Source organism: Caretta caretta, chromosome 3 (genome assembly GCF_965140235.1).
Source record: "Caretta caretta isolate rCarCar2 chromosome 3, rCarCar1.hap1, whole genome shotgun sequence".
NCBI lineage: Eukaryota > Metazoa > Chordata > Testudines > Cheloniidae > Caretta > Caretta caretta.
Window position 1 is genome coordinate 105,374,450 of NC_134208.1, and position 27,605 is coordinate 105,402,054.

The window sequence follows — 27,605 nt, forward strand, 5'->3', positions numbered from 1 at the left end:
TACCAGCTGAGGATCTGCTGCCTGCATCTACAACAATTGGCATTGCATAGAAATCCTTTGTTGAAAGTCTGGCCTGAGACCCATGCACATTTGTATAAAATTCTTCACTATAAGACTTTTCATCTTGCTTCTCTGGCAAATTGATGAGAAGAATTGATATGCTTTCTCACTGATCTTCCTCAGTTTCTTCCTGCAGCATTTGTTCCCAGTGTATTTTAAGTTTGGCCAGAGTAGCTTTTGGATAGATATTTACTAAATCAGCCCGTAAGGAAAAAACAAAGTCTTTTGATTCTCTCAGGTTTCCAAGTAATAATGCATGAATTTTCCCTATCACTACAGCAATAAATCCACCGTCTCTAGAATGTGGATTCCTTATTATAAATGAGTATCTATATGTAATGCCAGAGGTGCACATTGCTCTTTACTCACTTTACCTTTTACTCAGGCTACATTGCATGAAGTATAAATGGAGTACCAGAGATATATAGTACTAATCTAAATAAAGGTACATATGTACTAACATATACCAGGAGAATACACAAATATTTTTACAATATTAAAAATTCAGAATTGTGATCAAGGTGATTTCACAGTTTATTTGCTGAAAAGGTCTTACTTTATATTCAAAATCTCATTTCCCATTGTTAGTCCCAGATGTACTTTGTTCCTTTAGAAAAGAAAAAGCCAAACTATGATTAATTGCCTGCAAACCCTGAAACAGAAAACAATCCACAGCAGTAATCTCCTCTCACTTATTCATTTTCTTATTTCAAAGGAAAAAACCAGCAATAATAAAGAGAAGACAGAAGAATACAGCAAGTTGTTCCTATCACTTAGCACCAGTATTAAGCCAAACACATGATGTGAGGGAGAGAGTGGGGAAAGAATCGTTGGGTCTATTTGTGTCTTAATATTTATTTCTGTTGTGGTAATGCCCAAAGGATCTAGTCAGCCTCAGGACCCCATGCTACAAGACACCAGACTGTACAGACAAGAGTAACATTGCCTAATGACATACAAGTTAAAAGACAAAAGCCCTTTCAAATTCAAATGGCCAAAACTAAATTACTGTAAAAAGAAGGAACTTAACAAAAAGAGGTAAACCCTCACTGTGGTCAGAGTGGTGCATGAAGTTTTACACAAAACTCAGATTTCAGTGTTGCCAGCTCTCGTGATGTTTGGTATTTTTCTTAAATCCCCAATTCCTGGATATTACATGAGAATCTCAGCTTCTATTTAAAAGAAGTATATCTTTAACCTCATTTGTAGAAAAGCTTGAAAACATGAACTCATGGCAATGTAATGCCTAAAGGCTCAAAGAAAAGGGAAGGGGAAAAAAAACCCAGAAGGCAAATAAGAACGCAAAATTTATAATTTTGTTTAAATCTCATCATTGTTGCAGTCTGACTAATGGTTTTTGAAAGCTGGCAACACTGCAGCTTTAATGGAAGTAGCACAGCTAAATCTTTCCCGGCTCCTATCATCTTAAAAAATGGCTAGTGCATCTTTGTTGCTTTTTTGTTTTTCCTTTACACAGCAAATGCAATTTTCATCAAATTTCTCTACATCAATGATTATGGGCTATCTACAAGTCTTGACACACACACAGATTTCAGAAAAAAGAAAAGGAGTACTTGTGGCACCTTAGAGACTAACAAATTTATATGAGCATAAGCTTTCGTGAGCTACAGCTCACTTCATAAATTTGTTAGTCTCTAAGTTGCCACAAGTACTCCTTTTCTTTTTGCGAATACAGACTAACATGGCTGCTACTCTGAAACCATAGATTTCAGAGGCCATTAACCTGACACATATCTCCTCACTTTGCTTAAGTGGAGCACAGCTGACAAGACAGCACCTTTTACTGACAGCTTTGTCTGTCATACAAAGAGCCTACGGAACAGCCAGAAAAGGGGGAGGGGATTTTTGCCTCTTTCTTATTAATATGAACAATTTGGTAACAGGTTTCAGAGTAGCAGCCGTGTTAGTCTGTATTCGCAAAAAGAAAAGGAGGACTTGTGGCACCTTAGAGACTAACACATTTATTTGAGTATAAGCATCTGATGAAATGAGCTGTAGCTCACGAAAACTTATGCTCAAATAAATTTGTTAGTCAATTTGGTAACAGTTTGCTTGCTCTAGGTTTGCTACAAAATAGATCTGGATATTCAGTTGCCACATCAGCTTTCTGGATTTTGTTTATTATTTTTTTAAACATTAGCTTTCTGAGAAATGTTTGTCAATTAGTGAAGCAAGGTTAAATCTCACACCAGATCAACACATGCTTGAAATTGCTACTGCTGTCAGTATCCTGCAATGTGTCACTAAGCTAACATTGACTGCCGAGCCTTAGAGGTAATTGCACTAGTGCATCCCAAAACAGAAAGCGGATATGACTCATTTGAACTAAATTGTTAACACTTGGCGTAAAGGCTGTTAATCTCGGCAAGACTAGCTTAAGCAGGCCTGATAAACAGGTATGTATTTGCTTTTCCCGTGGTATTGCCAAGTAGTCATTGACAGCGAAGGTTTAGTTTTCATTAATGTCAGTTGTATGGCCAAAAGCTATAGGAAAAAAAAATAGGAAAGTATTTACTCGTTATTTACATAGCAATCAACACAAACATTCATATCAAATCTTCAGAGACGAGTGGCAGTATAGTATGCAGAAATGACAACCAAAATCTATCATATTAATTAATTTAGAATAATTTTAGTAGTGTTTACAATAGTCTAATGCCTAACCATTCTATAGGATATTATTGCTTTTGTGCATTGTTTCTGTACCTGTTTAACAGTAAGGACCATGTCCATTCACATTTACCTTAATAGTGCAGATGATAAACCATATCCTACCCACATCCCATGATCAAGTGTGACCCAGTGGACAGATCACTGGACTGAGATTCAGGAGACATGGGTTCTATTCCCAGCTATACTATTAGCTAACATGAGAGAATCACTTTAAACCTTTGTGCCTCAGTTTCCCTATCTAGGGATCCTGATACTTGCCTAATTTACAAATGGCTCTGAAATCTATTGATGAAAAGTGTCAGAGCTAGTTTGTCCCCAGAATTTGACAGTACTGCAATCAGCCATTTTGTGTGTCCAGCCACTGCTAGCTGAAAACCAAATACCATATAGCTTGGAATAATCTTAGGCTCTGAGAGACAAGGCCAAATAGCTGCAGGACTGCAGTTTTGCTAATCAGAATGGGAGGATGGGACAGAGAGTTAATGTACCATGAGAATGGAAGGAATGTTTGGACAGCCGACCTTGGTTCAGTGCCCGACATACAAGTTTTATTGTTGTTATGACAAGAAATACTAGAAATGCTTTGATGATAAGAAATAATGAGTAATTTGCTGAAATTAGGAGAATTGGTGACCCATTGGGGTTACTATGGTGACCCACCAGGAGTCACTATGAGTTATGTGCGTTGTTTTAGGGCTTGTCTACATTACCCACTGGATTGACGGGCAGCGTCATGTCTAGTCTAGACCCCATAAATCGACCGCCGAGCACTCTCCTGTCGACTCCGGTACACCACCAGGGCAAGAGGCGCAGGCAGAGTCGACAGGAGAGTGTCGGCCGTCGACTTACCACAGTGAAGACACCATAGTAAGTAGATCTAAGTACGTCGACTTCAGGTATGTTATTCACGTAGCTGAAGTTGCATAACTTAGATCGATTCCCCCCTCCCTGCCAAGTGTAGACCAGGCCTAAGTTAGCTATAAAAGATTAAGCAAAAAGTATACACTTTGGAGCAGTCTGAGGAAGGAGCTGACAAGGAGCTGTCCTTTGGGCAAGGAGATGACAGCTACACTCCCCAGCAGCTGGATGGAAGGAGGGCCCCCAGAAGCCTGGTTGTTGATTACTTGAAACCATCTCAGACTTTGGGTAACTATAATGTTTGGGGTGCTCTGAATCTACTGCTACAGTATGTGTGCGTGTGCACACTTGAGACCTAATAAAAAAGAGTAATTTTAAGTAAAAGAACTGTTGTTTGCACCAATCATTTATCATTTAGCTGTGTCCCCATTGATTTATTCCTGACACCCCCTGGAAAGAAACAGTTAAGTTAGCACTGCTTTGGGTTCTGAAAAACGTGGGTGACACTAGGCATTATTATAGGTTATTTCACCTCTACATTTGGAACTGATGCAACCACTGCTGGAATACCATGTTCAGTTCTGGGGCTTGCAGTTCAAGAAAGATATTGATAAATTGGAGAGGGTTTAGAGAAGAGCCAAGGAAATGATTAAAGGATTAGAAAACATACCTTATGGGAACAGACTCAAAGAGCACAATCTATTTCGTTTAACAAAGAGAAGGTTATGGGGTGACTTGATTACAGTCTGTAAGTATCTATATGGGGAACAAATATATAACAATGGGCTCTTCTATCTAACAGGGAAAGGCATAATGTGATCCAATGGTTGGAAGTTGAAGCTAGACAAATTGAGACTGCAAATAAGGTGTAAAATTTTTAACAGTGAGAGTACTTAACAATTGGAACAATGTACCAAAGAGTTGTGGCGGTGTCTCCATCGCTGACAATTTTTAATCAAGACTGGATGTTTTTCTAAAAGGTATTCTCAAGGAATTACTTTGGGGAAGTTCTATGGTCCGTGTTCTACAAAAGATCAGACTAGATGATCACAGTGGTCCCTTCTGGCCTTGGAATCTATGAATTATCCCTCATTTGTGCATCTTCTAAAATAGAGCCAAATTCAGTGTCAGTGGAATCAAGGGCAACTCCTTTGTCTTGAAGGAGAGTTGCAACCAATTGTATCAATGCTGAATATTGCTCTGTAGCTTTAATCCACAGACAATTTATTCCCCAATCTAGCAATATGGCAAACTAAGCTTTCAGAATAATTTAACTGTCCAGGTAAAAATCTCTGCTACAGGGGTAACAGTCGGAGTAACACTGCCTATGAATTAGGTTGTGCTATTTTATCCTCCTTGTATGACTTCGTATTTGTTCAATGAGACTCAAGCCCAAATGGGTAGTTTAGGTAAGCACTTCATTAGAGCTAGAACAACGGTAGATTTTACATTATTACAGTCTGTTAGGGTCTAGACTGCAAGCTGATTCTTTAGCTATAGTGCAGTGGTTTAGCAGTCTCACATTTTCATTCCTCCCTATTATATGTGCACATTAAAAACATTTTTACATTCAAAACAGTTTCAGTGAGCTAGTTCATATGGTACATTGGCTGCAATTTATTAACTAGAATTTGTGTGTGAGAAGGATCTGGCTGTAAGACCTTCTAGGCTTTAGGGTTGATCAAAGCAAGAGAGATAAACGAACATGACTGTCCTAAGAAAAAGACATTCTCTACATGTTATTTTACTAGAACAATTAATACCCTACTGTTTCTGGTGTTAATAGCAAAGAACAGACATAAGTCTGTATCTTTTTCAGTAATTACATTATGAAATATAACCTTGGCTTGACACAAGTCAGACAACTGAGCATAATATATATTCATTTTGATGTGCAAAACAATTCATGCATAAACCACTGTGCTTCAAGATTATGCGCCAGTCTCCATTCAGAACTGTAAATGTGAAAGTGTGGGAAAGAGGGGGGGGAACAGTTTAGGGTTATGAGATATCACACAAAGACTATGCAGAGACACTTCACCACCACCTGCCCACAGTGTCTCCCATTCTGGGCAGCTTTTCATTTTTATAAGCAATGAGATTTGTCCAAAATAAACATATATAAACCCACACTTGAAACCACAGAACCCAGGTTCTTTTTCTGCTATTTAACGTTTTATTGACAATAACTTGAGCCCAAATTAAGCCTCTAAAATGTTGTTCAGTTCTTTTAGAACACACCCACTTCCTTCCTTCATATTCCACATTATGGTCTAAGACTGAAATTAAATAGCTGCTAAAAAATACTAAATCCTTTCTGAGTATTGGAATGGACAGATGTATACTTAAGTTGTGTCTAGTGGAGTGCAAGTCAAGGATGATTTGTTTTTAAGATCATTTTTGCAAGATACTGAAAACTTAAACTAATAATAATTCTACATTTAGGGAGTCAGCATTTCCCCACGCAAAGTGAAGACTCAAGGAGAATGTATAGTCTATAACAGACATTACAAATTAATGGACAAATCCTGTACATTGCCATGCAGTCCAACTAACTGAACTCTGCAATGGGGAGATTATGGGGGAAAGATTCCTCCTGCAAAGCAGCAGCAGATCGTTTTGTGGCGACCACCAAGGCCTTAGATCTGCAGTTGCCTCTACTAACACTGTGTTCACTATGCTCAGACATAACAGTGATGGGTGCCAAAATAACCACCTAGACAGACATACACGACCATCTGAGCCATGTATTCACAGATTCACCATCTGTAACCCCAAGTTCCACATCCATGGCAGCCAACAAGTAACCCCTATTGAACTGTGCTATGTGGCCCTCCTTCATCCCTGCATCCAAGCTCCCTGAATTCTACCTCCAATACTAATGCAACACACACTAATGCAACTAGTTTCAATGCATTATAATTAGGGCCCTATCAAATTCAGAGTCCATTTTGGTCAATTTCACGGTCATAGAATTTTAAAAATCGCAAATTTCACGATTTCAGGTATTAAAATGGGGGGGGTCACAATTATTGTAGGGGGGGTGGCAGTACTGCTACCCTTACTTCTGCACTGCTGCTGGTGGTGAAGGTGCCTTCAAAGCTGGACGGCCAGAAAGCGGCAACTGCTGACTGGGAGCCCAGCTCTGAAGGCAGAGCCACTGCCAGCAGCAGCACAGAAGTAAGGATGGTGTGGTATGGTGTTGCCACTCCTACTTCTGCGCTGCTGCACTGCTGCCCTCAGTCAGCAGCTGCCACTCTGCGGCCGCCCAGCTCTGAAGGCAGCACAGAAGGGTGGCAATACCGTAACCCCCCCTAAAATAACCCCCTCTGCAACTCCCCTTTGGGTCGGGACCCGCAATTTGAGAAACCTGTATAGTATACATAAGCGGGGGAATAGTCCCGCTATTGTGGGGAACTTTCCTGGCTTCTGCACTACCCCGGTGAAGTGGGCTAGCGAAAGGATCCGAGTCCTCGCTCCCACTTCCTTTACCCAGTGGCCTCCCTGCCCTTGAGGACTCCCCTTCCACTCTCCTGTCTGGCAGAGTCCTCGTAACCCCAACAAGGCTGGGCCCAAGATTCCTGGGGGGCTTGACCCCCAACCCTGCTGTGGTCACCTAGGACGGGGCTAGGGTGTCCCCACTCCGGGGTACTCTCTCTGCACTTCTCTGACACACTGACCATTACATACAAGTTAAAGCAAATACAAGTTATTTAATCAACAATTAATTTTAAAAAGAATAAGGGGAAATGGGAAAGGTTAAAGGAAACACATCAACCCGTTATGTGGCAGGGAACATCACAAACAGTGTCTCTGGAATGTCAGGGCAATTCACAGTCTGTTCCTTATAAGTCCCAGGCCTTCTTCTCAGGCCCTGGCTGTGCTGTAGGGATGCTGTGGGTTGGACACTTGCTCTGGTGGTGGCCCCACGCTCTCAGACTCTAAGTGGTAGGACCCTTCTTCCCAGTGTCACCCCCACCCTGTCGGGGTTACGATCCAAGCCTGGCCTGCAGAGCCTCTTGGCTGAGGCGTCTCCCTGTGCTGGGCCCGCTGCCCAGGGTCCCCCTCTCTCTCCCCAGCTGCTCACCGCACCCAGCTCCGGACTGCTTCAGCCCCAGCTGCACCACTCTGTCTCTGCACTGCTGCTGCTGCTCTGCCTCCAGCTCCCTGGGCTGCTTCTTTGGCCCCTCTGGCTCTGGTTGCTGCAGCTCTGCTCCCAGGACAGGTCTGCTCTCTCTGTGCTGTGCCCCTGGCTTTGGGGCTGCAGCTCTGCTCCCAGGACAGGGGCTGCTCTCTCTGGATCTGGCACAGCTCTGCTCCCCAGCTCAGCTTAGGCCCCTGCTTTCTCCTTAGCTCGGCCCCACTCTGTCTGACCCAGGCAATTCCAACTCACACGGACGACGGGACCTCCCTGGCCTCCTGACTCCCTGATTAGCCTGCCCGCCCTGTCATTCAGGCTGACCTGGAGCATTGGCCTCTCCCCATTGTTCCCGGGGGCTGTCAGTCTCAGAGTCCTGATTCCCCATTGACCCTTCCCCCTTTTTGGTACTGGGAGCTAGCAACTAAAACACCCCCACTGAACGTTAGTAAGGGGGCAACAGTCCCTTACATTTAGGCACATAAAAGACCAGATTTCATGGAGGGAGACCAGATTTCATGGCTCGTGACACGTTTTTCATGGACATGAATTTTGTAGGTCCCTAATTATAATCATCTACCATTTGTTTGTGATGGTTCCCAGATGCATAAGAAGGAGCAGTCCCTGTGCCAGAAAGCCCACACTCTAAGGATCTAGGGCTCTCAACTCTTGGAAGGGGAAAGAGGAACAAAATTTACCTCTAAGGAGCAGACCTAGCCTTTGCGCTGCGTAAGGGTCTGGTGCAACCTCACCACCAAGTCCATGTCCCAGGGGAGGGCTGCAGGGTGATCTCCCACCTCCATGCAGCCAGTGGCCTGTGTTCTCCCTGCCATTCTGGAACCTCCACATTTATTTATTGACAAATAAAATATGCAGAACTTTAAAATATTGTGTACATAGAATTTTATACTTTTTGGCACAGAATTCCCTCAGGAGTAATATTTATAGTGTATATATGTCCATCTCCCCTCTCTGATTTGTGATCAGAAATTCTTCAACTTTAATGCTGCCTTTTTCAAAGTGAAAACAAGTTCAGACAGCAATGATGAAATGGAAGCAACCAAACCACTCACCTTTCAGGCTACCTCGTCTTAAAAAAAAAAAAAAACACACCACCACCACTTTCTGTTCCTGCATTCCTGAAAGTATTCTTGTGACAGGCAGCTGTTGAAGTGAAAGCCTTTTACAATCATGTCAACCCCTTACAGAGATGTTGTCCTCCCATTGCAAAACATTAATGCAGCCTTGTAATATAGTCTACTCATCACACAAGTACTTTAAAAAAAAAAAAAAAAAAAAAACAGGTCTGGTTTGCCTTTAGTACTTTCTTCATCATCATCCCCAGGCTAGAAAAGTAGGTTTTGTTCTGGGAGTAGTAATTTTCATTATGATTTTTGCAAGGCTACTGTAAAGGCTTTAAATAAGATGGATGTTACAGGATTAGCTATCCAAATACCAAATTAAATAGTAGTAGTACTGAAGCACCAAAGCATTTGATTCTGAAGCAAAAAATACAATGGATCTCATGAACACAGATATGTAAACTTTAAAGAAGTTACATTTATCTGGATTATTTACAATGATAGCCATTTATTTTTACCCAGTGTGATCAATAAAACCTCATTAATTCTTTTGACTGCACTTCACAAAGGGATTCAAAGGTCTTTCTTATGATGCTTGAACCTGACCAAAGGCTATTCCTAGGGAGGCCTGGAAAGTTTCCCAGCCCTTCGTTCCAGGTATCTGGCAAACACTTACTAGTTCCAACTGTGGATTGGCTAGCAAAGAAGTGTCCATGCAACAAGCAGCTTCTGGTCTTCTCCCTGGATGCCAAGCATGTCAAGCACGCCACCTCCACAAACTGCATGAGCTCCAAGGAGCAAGAGACCAAAGGCTGCTGTTGGTAATAGAGATCCAGGTTTCAACACATAAAATGCCAAGTCATTGGGCCCACTCCTGAATGCCGTTTACTATCAGTCTACATGTGTCTTGGTTAAAACTAATCCAACATTAAATACATTTGCACAGTTCCTGCAGGAAGTTTGGAGAACTCAGATACCACTCTAGTGAGCATTATAGAAAACCCAAGAGATGCACAAAATAGCGCAGCACAAAAATCCAGAAGATTGTTTGCTCTCTGCTCTTCCAAAGGAAGAGCATGACTGTGGGTAGGATTTTTTACTTGTTCATAAAAATCAATTCAAGGAGGTGAGAATTTGGGAGAGAAAGAGAGTTGTAAGCAAAAGGTCTGTCTTCACTGCAGACTAAATGTCAGTGATCAGCGCCTGGGTTAGCCTCACTCAAGTATGAGAAGCCATACTTTAAAGCCACACTCGAGTTACTGGGTCTTCACTGGTGCTGCCCTCACCTCTATGTGTTGCTAGGACTTTTGGGGGCATAGCCCATAGCTCTGCATGCTGAAGTAAGCTGAGCTGCTGCATGATTCCATTCCAGTGAATTGCGGGGGATTTGTCTGTCCTTCTTGGCACACAAGGGGAATTATCAATGCTCATATAATTTATCCTGAGCCTTCACTGCAAAATGGGCAGATTACCAGCCCAAGTGAACATCTCACTCAGGCTTTAGCCTAAGCCCGAGACAAGCCAGAAAGCCAATGATGAAAGCACCGCTAAACTTGTGTGAATGAGCTTTGTGTGTGTGGTTAGGATCCAGGTTATGGGCAATGCCCCAATAAGCATCCTGGTTAACTCTGCGGTGAAGAAATATCCAACTGCTCACTCAGCCAGAACACATCATCTTCAAGAGCCATCAGCTAATTCAGTCCTAATAAGGTTCCAGGGTGACTCCCAGAATGGGTTTGGGACCAGATTTTTTTAAAAAGATATTTAGGCACCAAAAGATACTTATAAAATCTCACTAAGTGCCTAGCCATATATTTTGGTGCCTAAATATCTTTTAAAAATTTGGCCATTGCTTTTTAAAGGGATGATTTGAAGGGTGGGGAGGGCAGGAATACAACCCTGGCATATAGCTCTGCATCTGCTAATAATAATCAGCTCTTACTGACTTAAACAAGAGCTACACTTGCTTGTATCAAGGGATAAACTTGTTTTTAGAAGTACCTGTTCTTTATGCCCTTAATGTCTACAGAAGAATGAATGAAGATACTGTGATGTAAATGACCAATGTTTATCTCTAGTCAAACTTGGTCTGCAGTTCAACACAAATTATTATGGACTTGTGACAGGTGCTTACTGATCTGTTGGCTCACGGAAGCATTCCCAGCCATGTAACTGAACTCCTTTATTGTCATCTGAAAAAACACCTGGATGGTCCTCTGATTCTTTACAGTAAGAGGACACTTCACACTGTTGTTTCAATGGTGTAGATAAAAAGAACAAGAAGAAAAGGAGTACTTGTGGCACCTTAGAGACTAACCAATTTATTTGAGCATGAGCTTTCACGAAAGCTGATGCTCAAATAAATTGGTTAGTCTCTAAGGTGCCACAAGAACTCCTTTTCTTTTTGCGAATACAGACTAACACGGCTGTTACTCTGAAACCTGTCAAAAAGAACAAGTACTTCTAAAAACAAAGGAATTGTTCAGAGTGGTTGAAGAAGGTAGCACCAAGAGAAATTAAACGAAACTAAGCAAACAAAATGTTAACAATGCCAAGACATTTTCTCTTAAGAGTGAGCTCACACTGTAGGATAATATTCCATGAAAATATGCCATAGCTTTACTCTTTGAAACAGAACAGTGCACTGGAGAACTCATTGCAGAGAACAGTCATGCATTGGCTGTGATAAGGATTCTAAAAGATCTATTAGGTCTTTTCAGGTTTCAGAGGAACAGCCGTGTTAGTCTGTATTTGCAAAAAGAAAAGGAGTACTTGTGGCACCTTAGAGACTAACCAATTTATTTGAGCATGAGCTTTCGTGAGCTACAGCTCACTTCATCAGATGTGTACCGTGGAAACAGTTTCCACGGTACACATCTGATGAAGTGAGCTGTAGCTCACGAAAGCTCATGCTCAAATAAATTGGTTAGTCTCTAAGGTGCCACAAGTACTCCTTTTCTTTTAGGTCTTTTCAGTCTCTTATTTGCTCCTTTTAGATCTATATAGGAATACACTGCCCTCCTCTTATAATAGAATTTTTTTTTATTCTGTTGTCTTATTATCATTTGTTACGGTTATTCAGGCTCCTTTTGTATTGTGCTTTTATATTTCATAAGCATATTTAAACTTAAAATTAAAAAATGAAGTAAACGTCTCAGTATGACTGTAGTAAGGTCAGGAGTCATTTCCCTCTGCCACACACCCTTGCCAGTCACATCTAGAGAAGTGGCAACAGTAGAATGTCAAAATCGTTGGGGGCGGGGTGGGTGAAGGGAGTGTGTTCATTTTATGTTACTCTTGAAAGTAAAAATTACTGTTGCATCTCGCTTAGCCCAGTTTTCTGGGAAGTACACTTTAGAGACTCATGCTAATAATTTTATGGCTATACTGTACTTTAAGAGGCAGCAATAGTTCCATGGAGCAGCACTTCTCCTGGCATTTTAGTATGTAACAATGTATTAATAAAGGGGAGGGAAATATTTCATACACCACGCTCAAATGTCAACTCTATTATGCTATTGCACTTTACACACTCGCCGAAATTTGGCCTTTTCTATCTCCAACTTCTATGGTCCAATTAGAGTCTGAATCTATACACTTTACTCAAGGATCTCAGTTGTATCCACGGGAGATTTGATTGACTAAGGATTGCATGAACAGGCTTTTACTGACTCATCTTTATGATTATTAGAGCAGTGCTTGGAGACCCCAACCAAGATCAAGGTCCCTTTGTGCTAAAAGTTTACAATCTAAACAAAGGGATGGGGTGAGGGAAACAGAGGCATAAAGGAGGCAAGCGACTTGCCCAAGATCACACAACAGGCTAGTGGCAAAGTAGGAATAGAACCTACTGCACATTATACTGTCCTCATACTTCCATCATCTTCCCAGCTCATGCAGAGAGCAGTGGCAGAAGTAGATGGGATATATTCTCTTCAGAACACATACCGGCAAGTCCCAGTAGCCTTAATGTAAGTTATGCATATATAGCAAGAGGACACTTGGAACCTGGGGGACATTCTTCATCTGATTATAACAATTAGAGCTGGTCAAACAATGGCAGATTTATCTGTGAATAACTAGTTAATTTCTGAAAATCCCACATTTTGTAATATTCTTCACAAGTTACCTGACCAGCTCTCTCAGTGAGCAGGCAAATTAAACTGTGGGCCTACAGTATTTTTAGATCCATCTTTGAAACACACTGAGCTAAACCCAGACAAGTACCCCTTTTTCAGAAGTATGGGGCATTCTGTTCTGAAGTACTTGGACAATATCTATATTTTATGCTTTAGGATGTATCCTAAACTGTCCACAGATTGCAAATCCCAGCCTAAATCTTAAAACCAAAGGGGCCTAATGGAGTCTGGAGTTGGGCACCCAATTGCCTTAACCCTCTCTGGAAATCCCAGTCTAAAATGTTGTCCGTCTTCATCTCTCAGACTCACATTTCAACACACAGAGGTTCAGAGGCTTTTACAACTGGGAGCTGATCTCTCCCAGAAGTGATTCTTCAGACCTCCATTTCTCTTCTCTGGGCTCCATCCCACCTTCACCAGCCCACTTAGTTAGGCAAGTAATTGGCCTGTACCCATGACACCTAGCAGCAGCAACAGTAATGTTTTGTGGGGATATGACCCGAGTCATCAGCTCTACTCTCCAGAGCAACAGTGTTATTAGTTCTTTCAGTCACTCAGCATCTCTTGGTCCTAACCCCCTATAGAAGCACAGGTTTCAGAGTAGCAGCCGTGTTAGTCTGTATCCGCAAAAAGAACAGGAGTACTTGTGGCACCTTAGAGACTAACAAATTTATTTGAGCATAACCTGTCTCAACATGAGTCCCATTGATACTGAGGAGTGGGAAAGGGTTGGGGGCAGGGTTGCCAACCCTCCAGGATTGGTCTGAAGTCTCCAGGAATTAAAGATTATGTGATCAAATCTCCAGGAATACATCCAACCAAAATTAGCAACCCTAGATGGGGGGTGGTTTATGGTAGCCCTTCTCAGTCCTGAAAATGAGCAAAAATAATAATACTTCAGGATAGCTCTTTCTACCACAGACCCTGTAACTAGATCTGTTATTTTAGCATAGCCTGTCTTGGCATGACTCCACAGAGCATTGGTAGTGATTCAGCCCCTGCCCCCTTTTTCCATCTGCTGCAGAAAAGACCATGTTCAAATACTAAAATATAGCAATGTAAACAAATGCTACATAATCACAGGTGGAGAGTGCAGCATTTCAAATGTCTGAAACTTTGCATCAGTAAAATAAAATCATGAAGTAGAGAGAATTAAACGGTGAGCAGGGTATTGTTCACTTCCATGCCATGCTGCCTCACTTTGAGAACTGGTAGTAATTACAACTCAGCTGTTTTACTGCTACTATAAATAGCCAATATTGTGGGAAGCATGTATTTTTATTCTGAGAAAAACATTAAGTCAACTGCTAGGAATTAAGAATATTAGATTTAGCTCTTAAGAACATCAGTTCTTTGGATTTCAAGGACAGAAAGCAAGAGCTCATGTGTCATTAAGTGTCAGAATTCCAGGAAAGCTTAAACTCAGATATAAATCACTTTATTGGCTAACTTTCTGGATAAGCTCTAGTGTCGGTAGTATGCCAAAGAAGGAATCACTGGAATTCAGCGTCTCCTAAGGTAAACAAAATACTACCAGAAAAGCGGCCCAGGAATTTAGATCAGCGCTGATTTTCTTCACTCTGATGTCCTTGTAAAGACTTGCACTGTGCAATCATAGAAAGCTATGCAAGGTATAGAGGAAATGTTGCACAGATGTTATATATCTTCTAAGCAAATTCAGCTTTACCACATGACTATACTGAGTTTCTGAAGATTTGCTCCTTTATGCCAAATTTCTCTAAGTAAAGTATATTCCAGTACTGCTTTTAAGCCACAGAGTTGACACCAAGTTTCCAGCCAAAATCTGTAAAAGCTACAAGACCATTGCTACTAGACCAACTCAGTTTTACTTTTCTAGCTGCTAGTGAACTCAACTTGCTTTATTCATTAGTTGCCATTATGGGAAATTCCTTCCCTGACCCTCACTCAGTATTGGTATGTCTGATTAGATTAGCTTGCACTGGAAGTATCATTATTTAATTAACATGTTAAACTCACTATTGCAGAATATTATTGAGCCATACAATCTACTCGGGTTAAAAGGAGGACTAGAGACCCAAGAACAAGAACAGTATTTGCAATTACATTAAAAGTTTCAAAAATAAGCAGCTGAAGCCAGGAAAAAATTCCAGAGCAATACACTCACAAGGTTACAATGAGATACTTGCATGGTGCAAAATACACATCAGTCACATTGTTTAGTCTGGGGACTTTTTTTAAAGTAAATGACGGTGTACAGATTGAATCCCCGCACTAGTCACTGTATAATTTATCTCCACATTTTCCATCAATTTTTCTGCAACATTGGGTATAAAGAAGATGTCTAGATATTACATTTCCTATGTAAATAACATTACCATCCACCAAAAAAAGTTAATATAAGTTAAACGTAGTCAGAAAACCTTGCAAGGCAGAGAAGAAATAGGAACACAGGCATTTGCCTTACTGCATTAGGCCAGTGGTCCAGGTAGCCTGACTCTGAAAGCAGCCAGTACCAATTCTTTCAGAGGAAGGTACAAGAAACCCCATCTCTAAGTGTATGTGCAGTGTGCCCAGCCATTTGATAGCATCGTCATCAGCCAGATGAAGAGCCAGTAGCCCACTGTTGAAGTAAGTCAGCGGGCACTTGTCAAGAATATGTAACATAGTCTAAAGTGGACCACATCTACATTGCAGGTCATTAGAGAAACCCCATTTGAAGAAACCCCCATCATGGACCATAATGGGAAAACCTGTCCCTCAGGGAAGTTGCTTCCTAACCCCCTTCAGTTTGTTTTTGGCTTGTGCCCTGAAGCGTAAGGGCCTCTAAGATTTCTCATCATCTCAATCCAAGGACAGTACATAGTACTTTTCTTTAGAGTATAAAGTATTTTTATAAAAGCATTTTTGAAAGACCTTCCCCCCCCGCAGTAATAACAAAACAGAATTGCTTTCAGCACATCTACCCAACTTATTTTGCTAATCAAGTAAACATTTAGCCCTACTCTGCAGTGATTTTAAAACACAAATATAGGGAATTGTCCCACCAATGTAAAGGAAACTGCATTAGGCAACGCACATTTCCTCACCTGGGCTACTAATAATGGGCCTGATTGTGCAAGCACTCTGCACTCAGAACTCACCTCAACTTTGAGGAACTTTCATGAACGGAGGGCATACAGGAGCAGGCCTGATACCTTAGATTATTGAATTTTATCTGTTTTTCTTTGTATGCTCTTTGTTTACATTTTGCTCTTCATTCGGCTAGACTGTGAGGCATTTGTTCTTATGCAGTGTGTGTAATAATAAGTGACTGTATGAAGAGCTCCACAGCAAACAATCAATCCTAACTTTTAGTCTTCTAAAATAAATAGGTAAGCAAAACTAAATGAGTCATTTACATGAGCTTCTGCTAGATATACGCCGAGGCTAGTCTACTTGCTTATGGCCTGATTTTCAGACATGTGCTGAGCACTCATATATCCCATTAAAGTCAACAGGATCTCCAGGTGCTGAGATCTAGCCATTATAATATAATGCACAAATTATTTCATTTTCTACAAATTTCCTTTTTAGTTTAAAAAGGAACATTTGGAATACCTTATGCTGGTATACTGCATTTTTGGTTTATATATTGATATTTCTCCATCTTATTGTTTGTTGATTTTACTCCTATTTGTATATGCCTTCATCTTTTAATTCATGAAGTACTTCTGCACTGCTTGGCAATTAAGCTGCATGAAGAGAACTTGCTGTAACTCAACTACAGTAATGCAACACTGCTTTAATCTAGTTTGACTGTGGTTTTTCTTGACAAACTGAATCCATAATTTCAGCTACTCACTCCCAGGTATTAGTTCAAATACACATCACAGTATGTCTGTGTTTTGCAGGAGGTCAGACTAGATTATAATAATGTCCCTTCTGACTTTAAAATCTGATGGGGGGGCGGAATATGAGGAAAATGGTAACCTCAATACTACTTACTGTTCCCAAATACTCATTTTACAGGCTGATTTGGCACTCATTACTCAGCTTCTGTTAAAATAAAAAGGAACTTAGCCTGAGTAGGGAGGAATGCTGAAGCAGACCAGTTAACTACTGCTTGAGTGCTCCAGGTATATGCAATTAAAACTCACTTGTTGGGTGTAGACAATGCTAGCGTCCCAGCACTTACCAACTTCAGCGGAATGCTAGGCAAAGATGGCAGAACAAGACTGAGTAAAAGGGCTATTGTACATGTAGTGCTGATGACTGGTGTTTACTTCTGACACTGGATGCTACTTAACATTCCTCCAGGTTCTCAAAGGGGGGTGATAAGCGAAAGTGCAGAAGTGAAACTACATCAGAGATCACCTAAAATTCAAACTATTCTAAAAGGCCGAGATAAAGCATTAAGAAAAAGAAACAGTGTTACCCTAAATAAAATCTCCTGCTTGAAATTACAGTTGATTTTTATGTAGCACATTATCTGTGAGGAGTATTACTCCCCAAAACTATTAGAGGCCTTATCTTCCAAATCTCTACTCAGACAATCAGGCAAAAATCCTCAAAGGTATTCAGTTATTAACTTTCATTGGGAGTTAGGAACCTAAATACCTTTGAGGATCTTGCTCTTAGTCCTTACTGACACAGGTGACTTCTTCCTTATTCACATAACTGGCCCGTTGACTCCAATAGGTTGTTTTCTGTGCAGTCCTCTCTGTCAGATTGCACCATTTTCATACGTTATATATTTTAAAGGGACTCTCTCAAAATTAAAAACCATGATGTAAGCAAGTTTCTTTACATATATTACATACAAGTTTCTTAACCTACATTATATAACCAAACTAAGGAAACACAACCTAGATGGAGCTACTATAAGGTGGGTGCATAAATGGTTGGAAAACACTTCCCTGGGAGCACTTATATCAGTGGTTCACAGTCAAGCTGGATGGGCATATCGAATGGGGTTCTGCAGGGATCAGTAGCGAGCCTGGTTCTGTTCAATATCTTCATCAATGATTTAGATAATGGCATAGAGAGTACACTCAAAGTTTGCAGACAATACCAAAGTGGGAGGGGATGCAAGTGCTTTGGATGATAGGATTAAAATTCAAAACTATCTGCACAAACTGGAGAAATGGTCTGAAGTAAACAGAGTGAAATTCAATAAGGACAAATGCAAAGTACTCCACTTAGGAAGGAACAATCAGTTGCACACATACAAAATGGAAAATGACTGCCTAGAAAGGAGTACTACGGAAAGGGATCTGGGGTCATAGTGGATCCCAAGCTAAATCTGAGTCAACAGTGTAACACCGTTGCAAGAAAAGCAAACATCATTCTGGGATATATCAGCAGAAGTATATAAGCAAGAAGTGAGAAGTAATTCTTCCCTCTACTCCACACTGATTAGGCTTCAACAGGAGTATTGTGTCCAGTTCTGGGAACCACATTTCAGGAAAGATGTGGACAAATTGGAGGAAGTCCAGAGAAGAGCAACAAAAATGATTAAAGGTCCAGAAAAAATGACCTCTGAGGGAAGATTGAAAATATTGGGTTTGTTTAGTCTGGAGAAGAGAAGACTGAGAGGGGACATGATAACAGTTTTCAAGTATATATAAAATTGTTACAAGGAGGAGGGAGAAAAATTGTTCTCCTTAACCTCTAAGGACAGGACAAGAAGCAATGGCCTTAAATTGCAGCAAGGGTGGTTTAGGTTGGACATTAGGAAAAATTTTCTAACTATCAGGGTGGTTAAGCACTGGAATAAATTGCCTAGGAAGGTTGTAGAATCTCCATCATTGGAGATTTTTAAGAGCAGGTTAGACAAATCCCTATCAGGGATGGTCTAGATAATACTTAGTCCTGCCATAAGTGCAGGGGATTGGACTAGACGACCTCTCGAGGTCCCTTCCAGTCTTACAATTCTATGATTACAATAGCACCTTAGATTATGAAAAAGCGTGGGAGGGGGTGAATTGAAAACATCTTACTTGTCACTATGTGGGTATGCTCTTTGCCCCTTTCTCAGCTTGAACAATGAAAAAACTCAATTAAAACGGTTTCACTTTCAAATTCATAGTGGTGCAAGGTGTAGGTTTCAAGCACTACTATATTTTAGGCCAAATTTAAGTTGATAGTATCCCTTTAAATACAAAGAACACAGTCCCATATGAACATCACATAATTTTAAGTCTAATTCATTTTTGTCCTGAGTCCTCCTGCCTTTCATTCCCCTTATTTACATTGCTTCCTTCCATGTTTATTCCCTTCTTTCAGACAATGAAGATAGTCTGATTATGTTCTCATGCACACCAGCTCAATGCTGCTGTCACTAGGTTTAATACAGTGAAATGTTTAATTCTCCAAAATATATCATTTAAATTGGAAGCTGGAGAAAAATGAAGAAAACATTTGTATTTGTATAGGGCCAAATCCTAGCCCCACTGAAGTCAATAACAAAACTCCTGTTGACTTCAGTGAAATCAGGATTTGACCAACTAGAATTAATAAAAAATCTTTTACACTAAACCTAAATTTCATGCCTGAATTATTCAACAGCTTCCTTTTGTTACTTCTTCATTTTAATTCTGACAGAATTTTAGGCCTATTCAGTAATTGCAATGAATTAAGCTTCATTAATTGTTGACTAGTTAGATAATGTCAACGGTGTACAAGGCAAACACATTGCTACCCGTTATCGTTGCAAAAGTAATCTTTCAAGTCAAATAGTTGACATCTTCTCTTCCTGTCCCCAGACAGAATGCTCCTGTGCCCTTGCTGGTTTTGCCAAAGGGTAGCAGAGTGAAATTAATAAAGCCAGTCAGTTTCCTGGCTGCTATTCTATACCATGCAAAAGTCAATGAAATTGTCAATAATCATGTCAATTTCATGCTAATTAGAAAAGCTATAAGAGCAGCAAGCTGCAGCTGGAATTCTTCAGGAAGAAAGGAAGTCTCATAGTAATAGGGCTAGATAAGGTCAAGAAAGGTAAAGACACCTCCCTTGGCAGTAACCCAGAGGCCCTGAAGGAGGCATACAATGACAGAAATATTTCCTTCCCTTGGCAGAAGCTAGGAGATTTTCAGTGAGAAAAGTAAAAGCCCCAAGAGCCTTCCCAAAAGCTAGTGATTGTTGCAGCTTCAAATTATCAGACACTTTGCATCCCGAGGCTGATACATAAGATGGTGTACTCCAGAAAAGTTCAGACACATCATTCCATGGGGTTGGGAGGATGGGCATCTGAGCAGAGCATTACCCAGGGCCTCACTTATGGGGTTTCCCATTCCTATCTTTCATAAGTATGTCTAGATAGCAGACACCTACTAACGGAATTAGTTAGCAAACCTAAGATTTTTTTTTTAGCTATATTCTAAAAATAAATTAGGTGAGAGATGCATGCACTATGGACAATACAGTATTTGGCTTTTGCTGCCATACAGAGGCAGAATGACATGGTACATTTCACAGTACTTTGATTAATATAAAGTATGGCAATGAAAGAAAAGCAAGGTTTTTACATTTACACAGCTTTGTTCAAAAGCCATTGAAATTAGTAAGCAAAAAATGCATTACCTAAGTGTGCAATTATGCTATTATATGCCAGAGTTCCAACTGCCAGAACTAAAGGAGCTCACTTTCAAGTCTGATCTCCCATCACAAGAGTTTCTATCCTGAAATTCTGATGCCAAACCTAATACAATCTGAATTTGAAAACCTGATGCAGGAACATGAGGCTGAAGGGAAAGTGAATTTATCATTCTATAACCATAAATACGGGAATCTATTGATAGTCCTACAAGGGAATATGCTGAGAAACTGAGTGGCAGCCTCAAGGTTTTACCCACTCCAGTGTAGCAGGGTGTTTTGGTCTCCACATAGACTATGGCACTACAGGTTTTGGGACCTTTTTGCCTCCCTACTGCCATTTGACACCACAACTCCTCTGGCAGCCAACTGCCACGGTCTCTGAGCTCCCATCAAGACCAGGTTCCACAGGATGGAGTGGAGGCCACACAAGTTACTGCAGGCCCTGCCACAACCTACCAAAACCTGTGTGGCGGGGCTTGCAAAGAACCGATGTATGTGCATGTGCATATATGTGTAAGGAGCATGCAGTGGAAGTGGCACACCATCCAGCCAGGATATGCAGGTATCATCTTACCTCTACTTGCAGAAGCAGAGGGGATTACTGATACCTGCTGTTACTGCATTGGTTAAAAAAAAAAAAAAAAAACAGAAGAAGAAGAAAAAAGTTATTGTAAACGTTTTAGCTAATGTGTTCCAAACACATACAGACGTTGTCAAAACTTAGTTCCAAATTCTCTCGCAGTCAGACTGCTCCCTCCTTTTGTAAAATAAGAGGAAAAGAATATTTAATATGATAATTCTGGTTCTATAAAGTCTTTAGGACTCTGATAGCCATTGCTATTCCCCCCTTATTTACCTTACCTATTTGACCACAAGAAGCTCTTGATGGCCTTGTATATGCAAATCTTTTTTGCCAGTGGAGCCGGACTGACTGTAGCAGATAGTTTACTGTACACATTGCCAGCAAGTCAAATAGTTTCAAATTGGCTACTGTGACTATATGTAAATCATGGTAGAGCACAGAGTTCACAGACTTTCTTGGCAACTGTTTTACTCTATATACGTAGTTCTGTTTAATCCCATCTGTCATGAATATTTTATGCAATTGATAAATAATGTATACACTTCCAAGCATACAAATATAAAGACTATCCCAAATTTTGGGTCAGCACAAAGGAATTGTTGAAATATTCACACTGGACCTAATTTTCAAAAGTTCTGAGCTCCAGCTTTAGAAAATGGGAACTGCGAGAGCTCAACATCTTTGAAAATCAGGCCCAGTATGACCTGGTACAGTAGCAGGGAAAACAGTCAGAACACACTATATGGACATTTTAAATTGGTGGTTCCCAAACTGTGCTCTGTAAACAACCAGTGCTGCAAAGAGCACTACTTGGTGGTTCGTGGAGAGTTTAATATTATTAGTTCCTCCTTCTATTATTAGTTCCCCCAAATCACATTAAAGGAAACTATTGTATTTTAGCTAATTTTTTTCTATGTAAACAATGTAGTTGCCTGTGGGATATTATTTAAGCACCAATGGAAGAGATGGTGGTCCAAGAGATAATCTCTCTGTCAAGACATGGAACAAACCACAAACGTGTCCAGGAATCTGTTTTAAACTACACTGCCACATGATAGCTCAAAAAAAGAATAAAAACACCAAGAAAGAAAAGCTTTGTAAAATTTAAAAAACTACTTAAGGCCCTGATCATATAGTTACATCAAGTGGACCCTTATTCCCATCCAGAGCCCTATTGACTTCACCCCAGCGGAGTATGCAAAACTCAGGCAGGCTCTCACCTAATACAGAATCAATTACTAAAGGAGAAAATTGGGGGTCACTGACTGAAAGGAGAGTCCACTCTGGCAGAGAGTGAGACAGTGACACACTTTCCCAACGACCAGGAAGTGTGAGAAAGGTATTTCCTCAAACTGTCAAGAATCACAGAAAACATCCGATAGGAAAAACTGGGCCTGATCCTGTGAGGAAGAGGAAGAGATGGCATTGTGCTACATAGCAACCTGCCACCAGATCAGCAGTGGCCAGGGATGACGGATGGTCCAGGAAATAGAACCTCAAACACAGTGTGTAACCCCAATCTGAACGGGCTGCATCTACCCCTATCAATCACATGTGGGGAGTCTGTCTTTTGCCTACTCTGTGGTAAGGTTTGTATAGCAGGTCATCCCAATCAAATGCCATTGAAGTGAGTTGACTCCACTGAAGAAAACGTGAAATGAGTGCTAGAGGTAGTAAGTGACACATTACACCAGTTGGATCAAACTTATGTCCGATATGGACCGCACGTGGTGTGTTAGCTAATAACTCCGGTCAGACCCAGCGCAGGGGTGACACAGTCCCTCGCTGGTCTGGATTGCACCCCACAACGTCACACCCAGGAAAACAGGGAATCAGGTAGGTGACAAAAACACCCCACCACTGCCTAGCTCTTTGAAAGAGCGGTGGCTCCCCTGAGGAGCTGTACACTGTGGGCTCCCACAGGAGGCAGAGAACTAGGGCCACGCCCTGGCTGAGGGGCGAGAGCTGCGGCTCCCCGAGCGGGCTGCTGCCCAGGGGAACAACAGAGAGAGAAGGGGGAAGCGAGCGAGGCAGGGGCAGGAAGAAGAGCGAGAGGCGATGGGGCAGAGGCCGGCGCTGCCGCCGCTCACCTGCGTTGTAGAAGCGGTCCAGCACCGTGGTCTCCCCGAAGTCCAGCTTGGCGAAGTGCAAGGTCTCCAGGGAGGCCCCGACCGCCTCGCACGCCTCCCGCAGGCTCTGCAGGGCCCCGCTCTCCGCCGCCACCAGGAGCCCCTGGCTCTCCTCGTTGATCACGTAGGTCACCGTGGTCCTCCTGGTGCCGCCGCCCTTAGCCCGGGCTCCAGTCCCCGCCGCGGGGCACGCAGCGCTGCTGTCCTCGTTCCAGTAGGTGCCGGCTGGCGGCGAGGCCGGGGCGGGGAGGAGGCTCCGGGCGCCCCCGTCGGCCCCCAGCGCTCTCCGGCTGACCCCGCCGAGCCCTTCCTGGTGCAGGCAGCCGCCGCTCGGCGGGCTGGGCACCGAGAAGCTGATCCCCTCGCTGCTGTCGCTCATCCCTGCGGAGCCCCGCGCCGCGTCCCCGGCTCTGCTGGTGCCGCTCGCCGGAGCTAAGCAGATGCCATGCTTCGCCGCCCGCCGGGCTCGCCCTGCCCCTCGCCGCCAGAGGCTCCTGCAGCCCGCCGCTGGGCGGGGAAAGCAGAGACGGTCCCCGCTTAGCAGCTGCCGAGGTCTCGCTGAGCGGGGAGGGCAGCGCAGTCCCGCCCGGTGCCTGCCAAGGGCACCATTGCGCGCCCCTTCCCCCGCGCGCTGGGCTGGGCTGGCTTCACCTGCAGGGAAGCGACCACCTGGCGAGCGGCTCTGCTGGCAGCCGGGCACGGGGCACAGCCTCTCCCCGCAGTCACTGCACTTCTTCGCCCACTCCTCCCCGGGCAGACGCTCCTCCTTCGCTTCGCACCGCCGGCGCGGCTCCCTCCGGCGGACTGGCTGCCCTGCCGCTGGGCCGGGCGCTCCGATCAGCTCGTCCTGCAGCGGCAGCGCACAAGCCACTTCTGGTATCGCTGCTTGAGCCAGCTATGGCTGGAACCGTAAAGCCAGCAGCAACCGCACCGGAGCCAGCCCAGAGCTGCCCGGCTCCTCCCTTATTCCCTCCCCTTGCCCAGGACTATAAATAGCCGCATTCCTGCGCTGAGCGCTCAGAGCCGCGCCAAACTTTAGGCAGGGTTCGGTGCGTAACGTCGCAGGCTCCTTCTTGGGCTCGTACCAGCGCTTGATTCGCTTTCTTCTCTGCACAGCGCCCTCTGCTGCTCCATGCTGTGCTTGGTCGTTTGGCGGTGTCGGTGGGCAGTGCTCCTCAACAGATCTTGGCTGGCTGCCTTTGAGGTTTTTTTTTTAAATACTTTCAGTGGATACTAGCTATGTGCATTTTATATGTATCAATGTAAGTTGTAGGTGTCAGCCAATAATTATTCAACAATAATATATGGTGAGATTCAAAAAGTAAAAGCTTGTAACTCGGGACCTACCAACTTCACAGCCAAGAAAAACGCATCACAGACTGTGAAAGCTGGTCCGCCTCTGTGAAATTTGATCTTTTGTGTGCTTTTACCCTATACTGTACAGATTTCATGGTGGAGACCAGCATTTCTCAAACTGGGGGTCCTGACTCAAAAGGGAGTTGCAGGTGGATCGCAAGGTTATTTGAGAGGGGGTTGTGGTATTGCCACCCTTACTTCTGTGCTACCGTCAGAGCTGGGCTGCTGGAGAGTGGCAACTATTGACCAGACACTGAGCTCCAAAGACAGTGCCCTGCCACCAGCAGCACAGATGTAACAGTTGTTATACCATACCATGCTGCCCTTACTGCTGCCGTCAGAGCTGGGCGGCCGTAAAATGGCAGCTGCTGACTGAGCTCTACAGCAGCACAGAAGTAGAAGTGGCAATACCGTACCACGCCATCCTTACGTCTGCGCTGCTGCTGGCTCTGCCTTCAGAACTGGGCTCCCTGCCAGCAGCCGCCGTTCTCCAGCTGCCCAACTCTAAAGGTAGCGTCCCTGCCAGCAGCAGCGCAGAAGTAAGGATAGCAGTACTGCGACCACCACCACCACCTTCCCCCGCCACACACACAATAACCTTGCGACTACCCCCCCCCCCCAGAACTCCTTTTTGGGTCAGGCTCCCTATAATTACAAACACCTTGAAATTTCAGATTTAAAGAGCTGAAATCATGACATTTACAATTTTTAAAATCCTGTGACCATGAAATTGACCAAAGTAGATGTGAATTTGGTAGGGCTGTTGCCGGCACCCAGTCCCAGAGGCAAGCAAAAGCTGGGGGTGGGTGGGTTGGCTACCCGGTGTGCTTCACCCAATGATCACAACGGGGTGGAGAAGCAGAAAAGTTTATTTGAAGCTTCAAAGAAGGTACAGGGAGATTAGAATCTCAAATCCTGCACACACAGCAGGAAGTTACACAGGCTTTTATACATCCTTTCTTCAACATACTTATCCAATAGCAAGCTGCCCTAAGTATCCATCTAGCCAGCCAATCCAGTTACCAGCTAGTTCCCTTGTTCTCTGTACCAGCTGTTAAATCATACATAAAGCTGCTTTATTCAGCATTGTTCTTCCATATCTGCCCTGTTTGGCCTTGTTTAGTTTCAGGCAGTCTGACTCTGCAACATATTGTTGCAGATCCTCAGCATAACTGCTGTGAGTGCCTCCAGGCTGGGGGGGCCAAGGACACTTGGGCCTAGTGCGATGGGGCTTCATCGACACTCGTGGTCTTCCATCCCCTCGAGTTACCTAGTGGCCGTGCCCCAGTGTCCCCAACAACTCTCTCCTTTGAGAACACTCAACAGCCTTGGCTCCGAGTTTTCTCACTTGGGCTACTTATTTCTTTACAATAGGACTTTGCATAAGCACTTTGTGATAGCCCTGAAGAGATTGACTTATTAACTTTTGCAAAAGAGCCCTGACACATGACACTGCACAGCATAATACCATTAATACAAGCAATACAGGAAAGAAGTTTCAATAACAGCCTAAATAAACCACCAAGCCAAAACGACAAACCCCAGCCTGAAAACAAGGTTTGCAACCAATCGCTGTCTGGGGCAGTATAGGCAACCTGTGCTCCGGCTCGGGCATGGGCCTCAGCCTGTACCACCTTTTCATAGATCTCATAATTGCTATCATTTACATATACACAACATCGGGGCCCGATGAGGGCACAAACCCCTCCCTGGGATGCCAAGAGATAGTCCAAAGCCAGCCTGTTTTGGAGGGAAAAGGTCCTGAGCTTCTGTACCTCTTTATTTAATGTTTTTACTGCTGACCCTAAATCACTAACCGAGTCCTCTAACTCTAAGGCCACTTTCTCAAGTACCATTTGCAGCCTTACAGTATAGCAGCCTATGCACGCCATGGCTGGCCCGGTAAACAGTGGCGCTATTCCCAGTACAGAGCACCCTACAAGCTTCTAGGTTGTGAGGGAATTCTTTATATTGCCCTCCAATGCCATAGTCAGTCGCCGCAGGGACTTTTCTCATGACTCAACAGAGGTATCTCAGGCATTTCTAATCTTTCCGTTGGGCAGTGTGGCAGTTATCGACAAATGAGGAACTCCATGAGATATAAAACAGCTACCTGTCCAGTTGGCTAGCAGCACCTTGTAAGCCTTTCGGCCACATACAAAATAGTGACCCTGTAGGGCCCAGTAAGGACTGTTTCTTAAGGGGATTCCTGGGATATTTAAAGCTGCTTTGGCTGCTTTTTCAAACAATTCATATGCCCCTAAGGGGGCATCCCATCCTCCTGATTGGGTACAAGTGGGAGCGTTTCTAATTGTGCCATTTAAATTACACTCGCCATAGGGACCACTACAAACCCACCATTGGCTTGCTACATTGGAGATATTAACTGGACGCCAAGTTATATTTCCAAACCTTTCTTTTGTGATAAGATTATTTGTAAGAGTTTTCCTAAAAGGGGAGGAACCATTACACCCACACTGCTGGCCTCCCCTTTTGGTCTTTATCCAATACCCATCAGCCCACTGTGTAATAACATAGGAGCTTTTTCCCACAGGACGCCCATAGTGATCAGATTGGTTTTGGGTAAAACATAATACTCCCTTAGTGAGTACTGCAACTGAATACTCCTGGTCCTGATAGGTGGCTTGCTGTAAAGGGGTCTTGTTCCAGAACGGTGAGTCCGTTCTTTCCTGCTCTTTGGTGGCGGCTAATTCTGCTAGGGTCAGGGGCAGCGTGTCAAGGGGCATTCCCGTTTTGGGGGACAGTGGAGTCGGAGCACATACCCAGCAATCAGTCTGGTTTGTTAAAGTAGCAACGTGGTGAGCAAGCGAAAGAAAGGAGTTATGCTCCTGATATGCACAGTTTGGAAATACCAATACAGAGAATAACAACGTTACCCAATTAATTATCACCAGAGTCTTCCCAACCCAGGGTCTCCAGTACCTGGGTGAGCCCATTTTGGCGTTAAGGTGCCCGCTATTTGTGTCTTTTAAACAGTAGCTTTAGCCC

At 43.1% G+C, this 27,605-nt stretch overlaps 1 protein-coding gene across 3 annotated transcripts in view; it reads right to left on the bottom strand.

The window, feature by feature from the left end:
* Positions 1 to 24,254, bottom strand: part of MAP3K5 (mitogen-activated protein kinase kinase kinase 5) — a 154,348-nt gene extending 130,094 nt beyond the window's left edge. Inside the window, exon 1 of one of the 3 annotated variants that reach the window (XR_007355809.2) lies at positions 23,202 to 24,254. Coding sequence is in view for 2 of the 3 variants with exons in the window: in XM_048844432.2 (XP_048700389.2) it covers positions 23,202 to 23,619 (418 nt within the window). In the remaining variant the exon portion in view is untranslated. The remainder of the gene's footprint in view (positions 1 to 23,201) is intronic. The other 2 variants (XM_048844432.2, XM_048844431.2) reach the window with 2 other exon arrangements.
* Between the last annotated feature and the right edge of the window lie 3,351 nt (positions 24,255 to 27,605).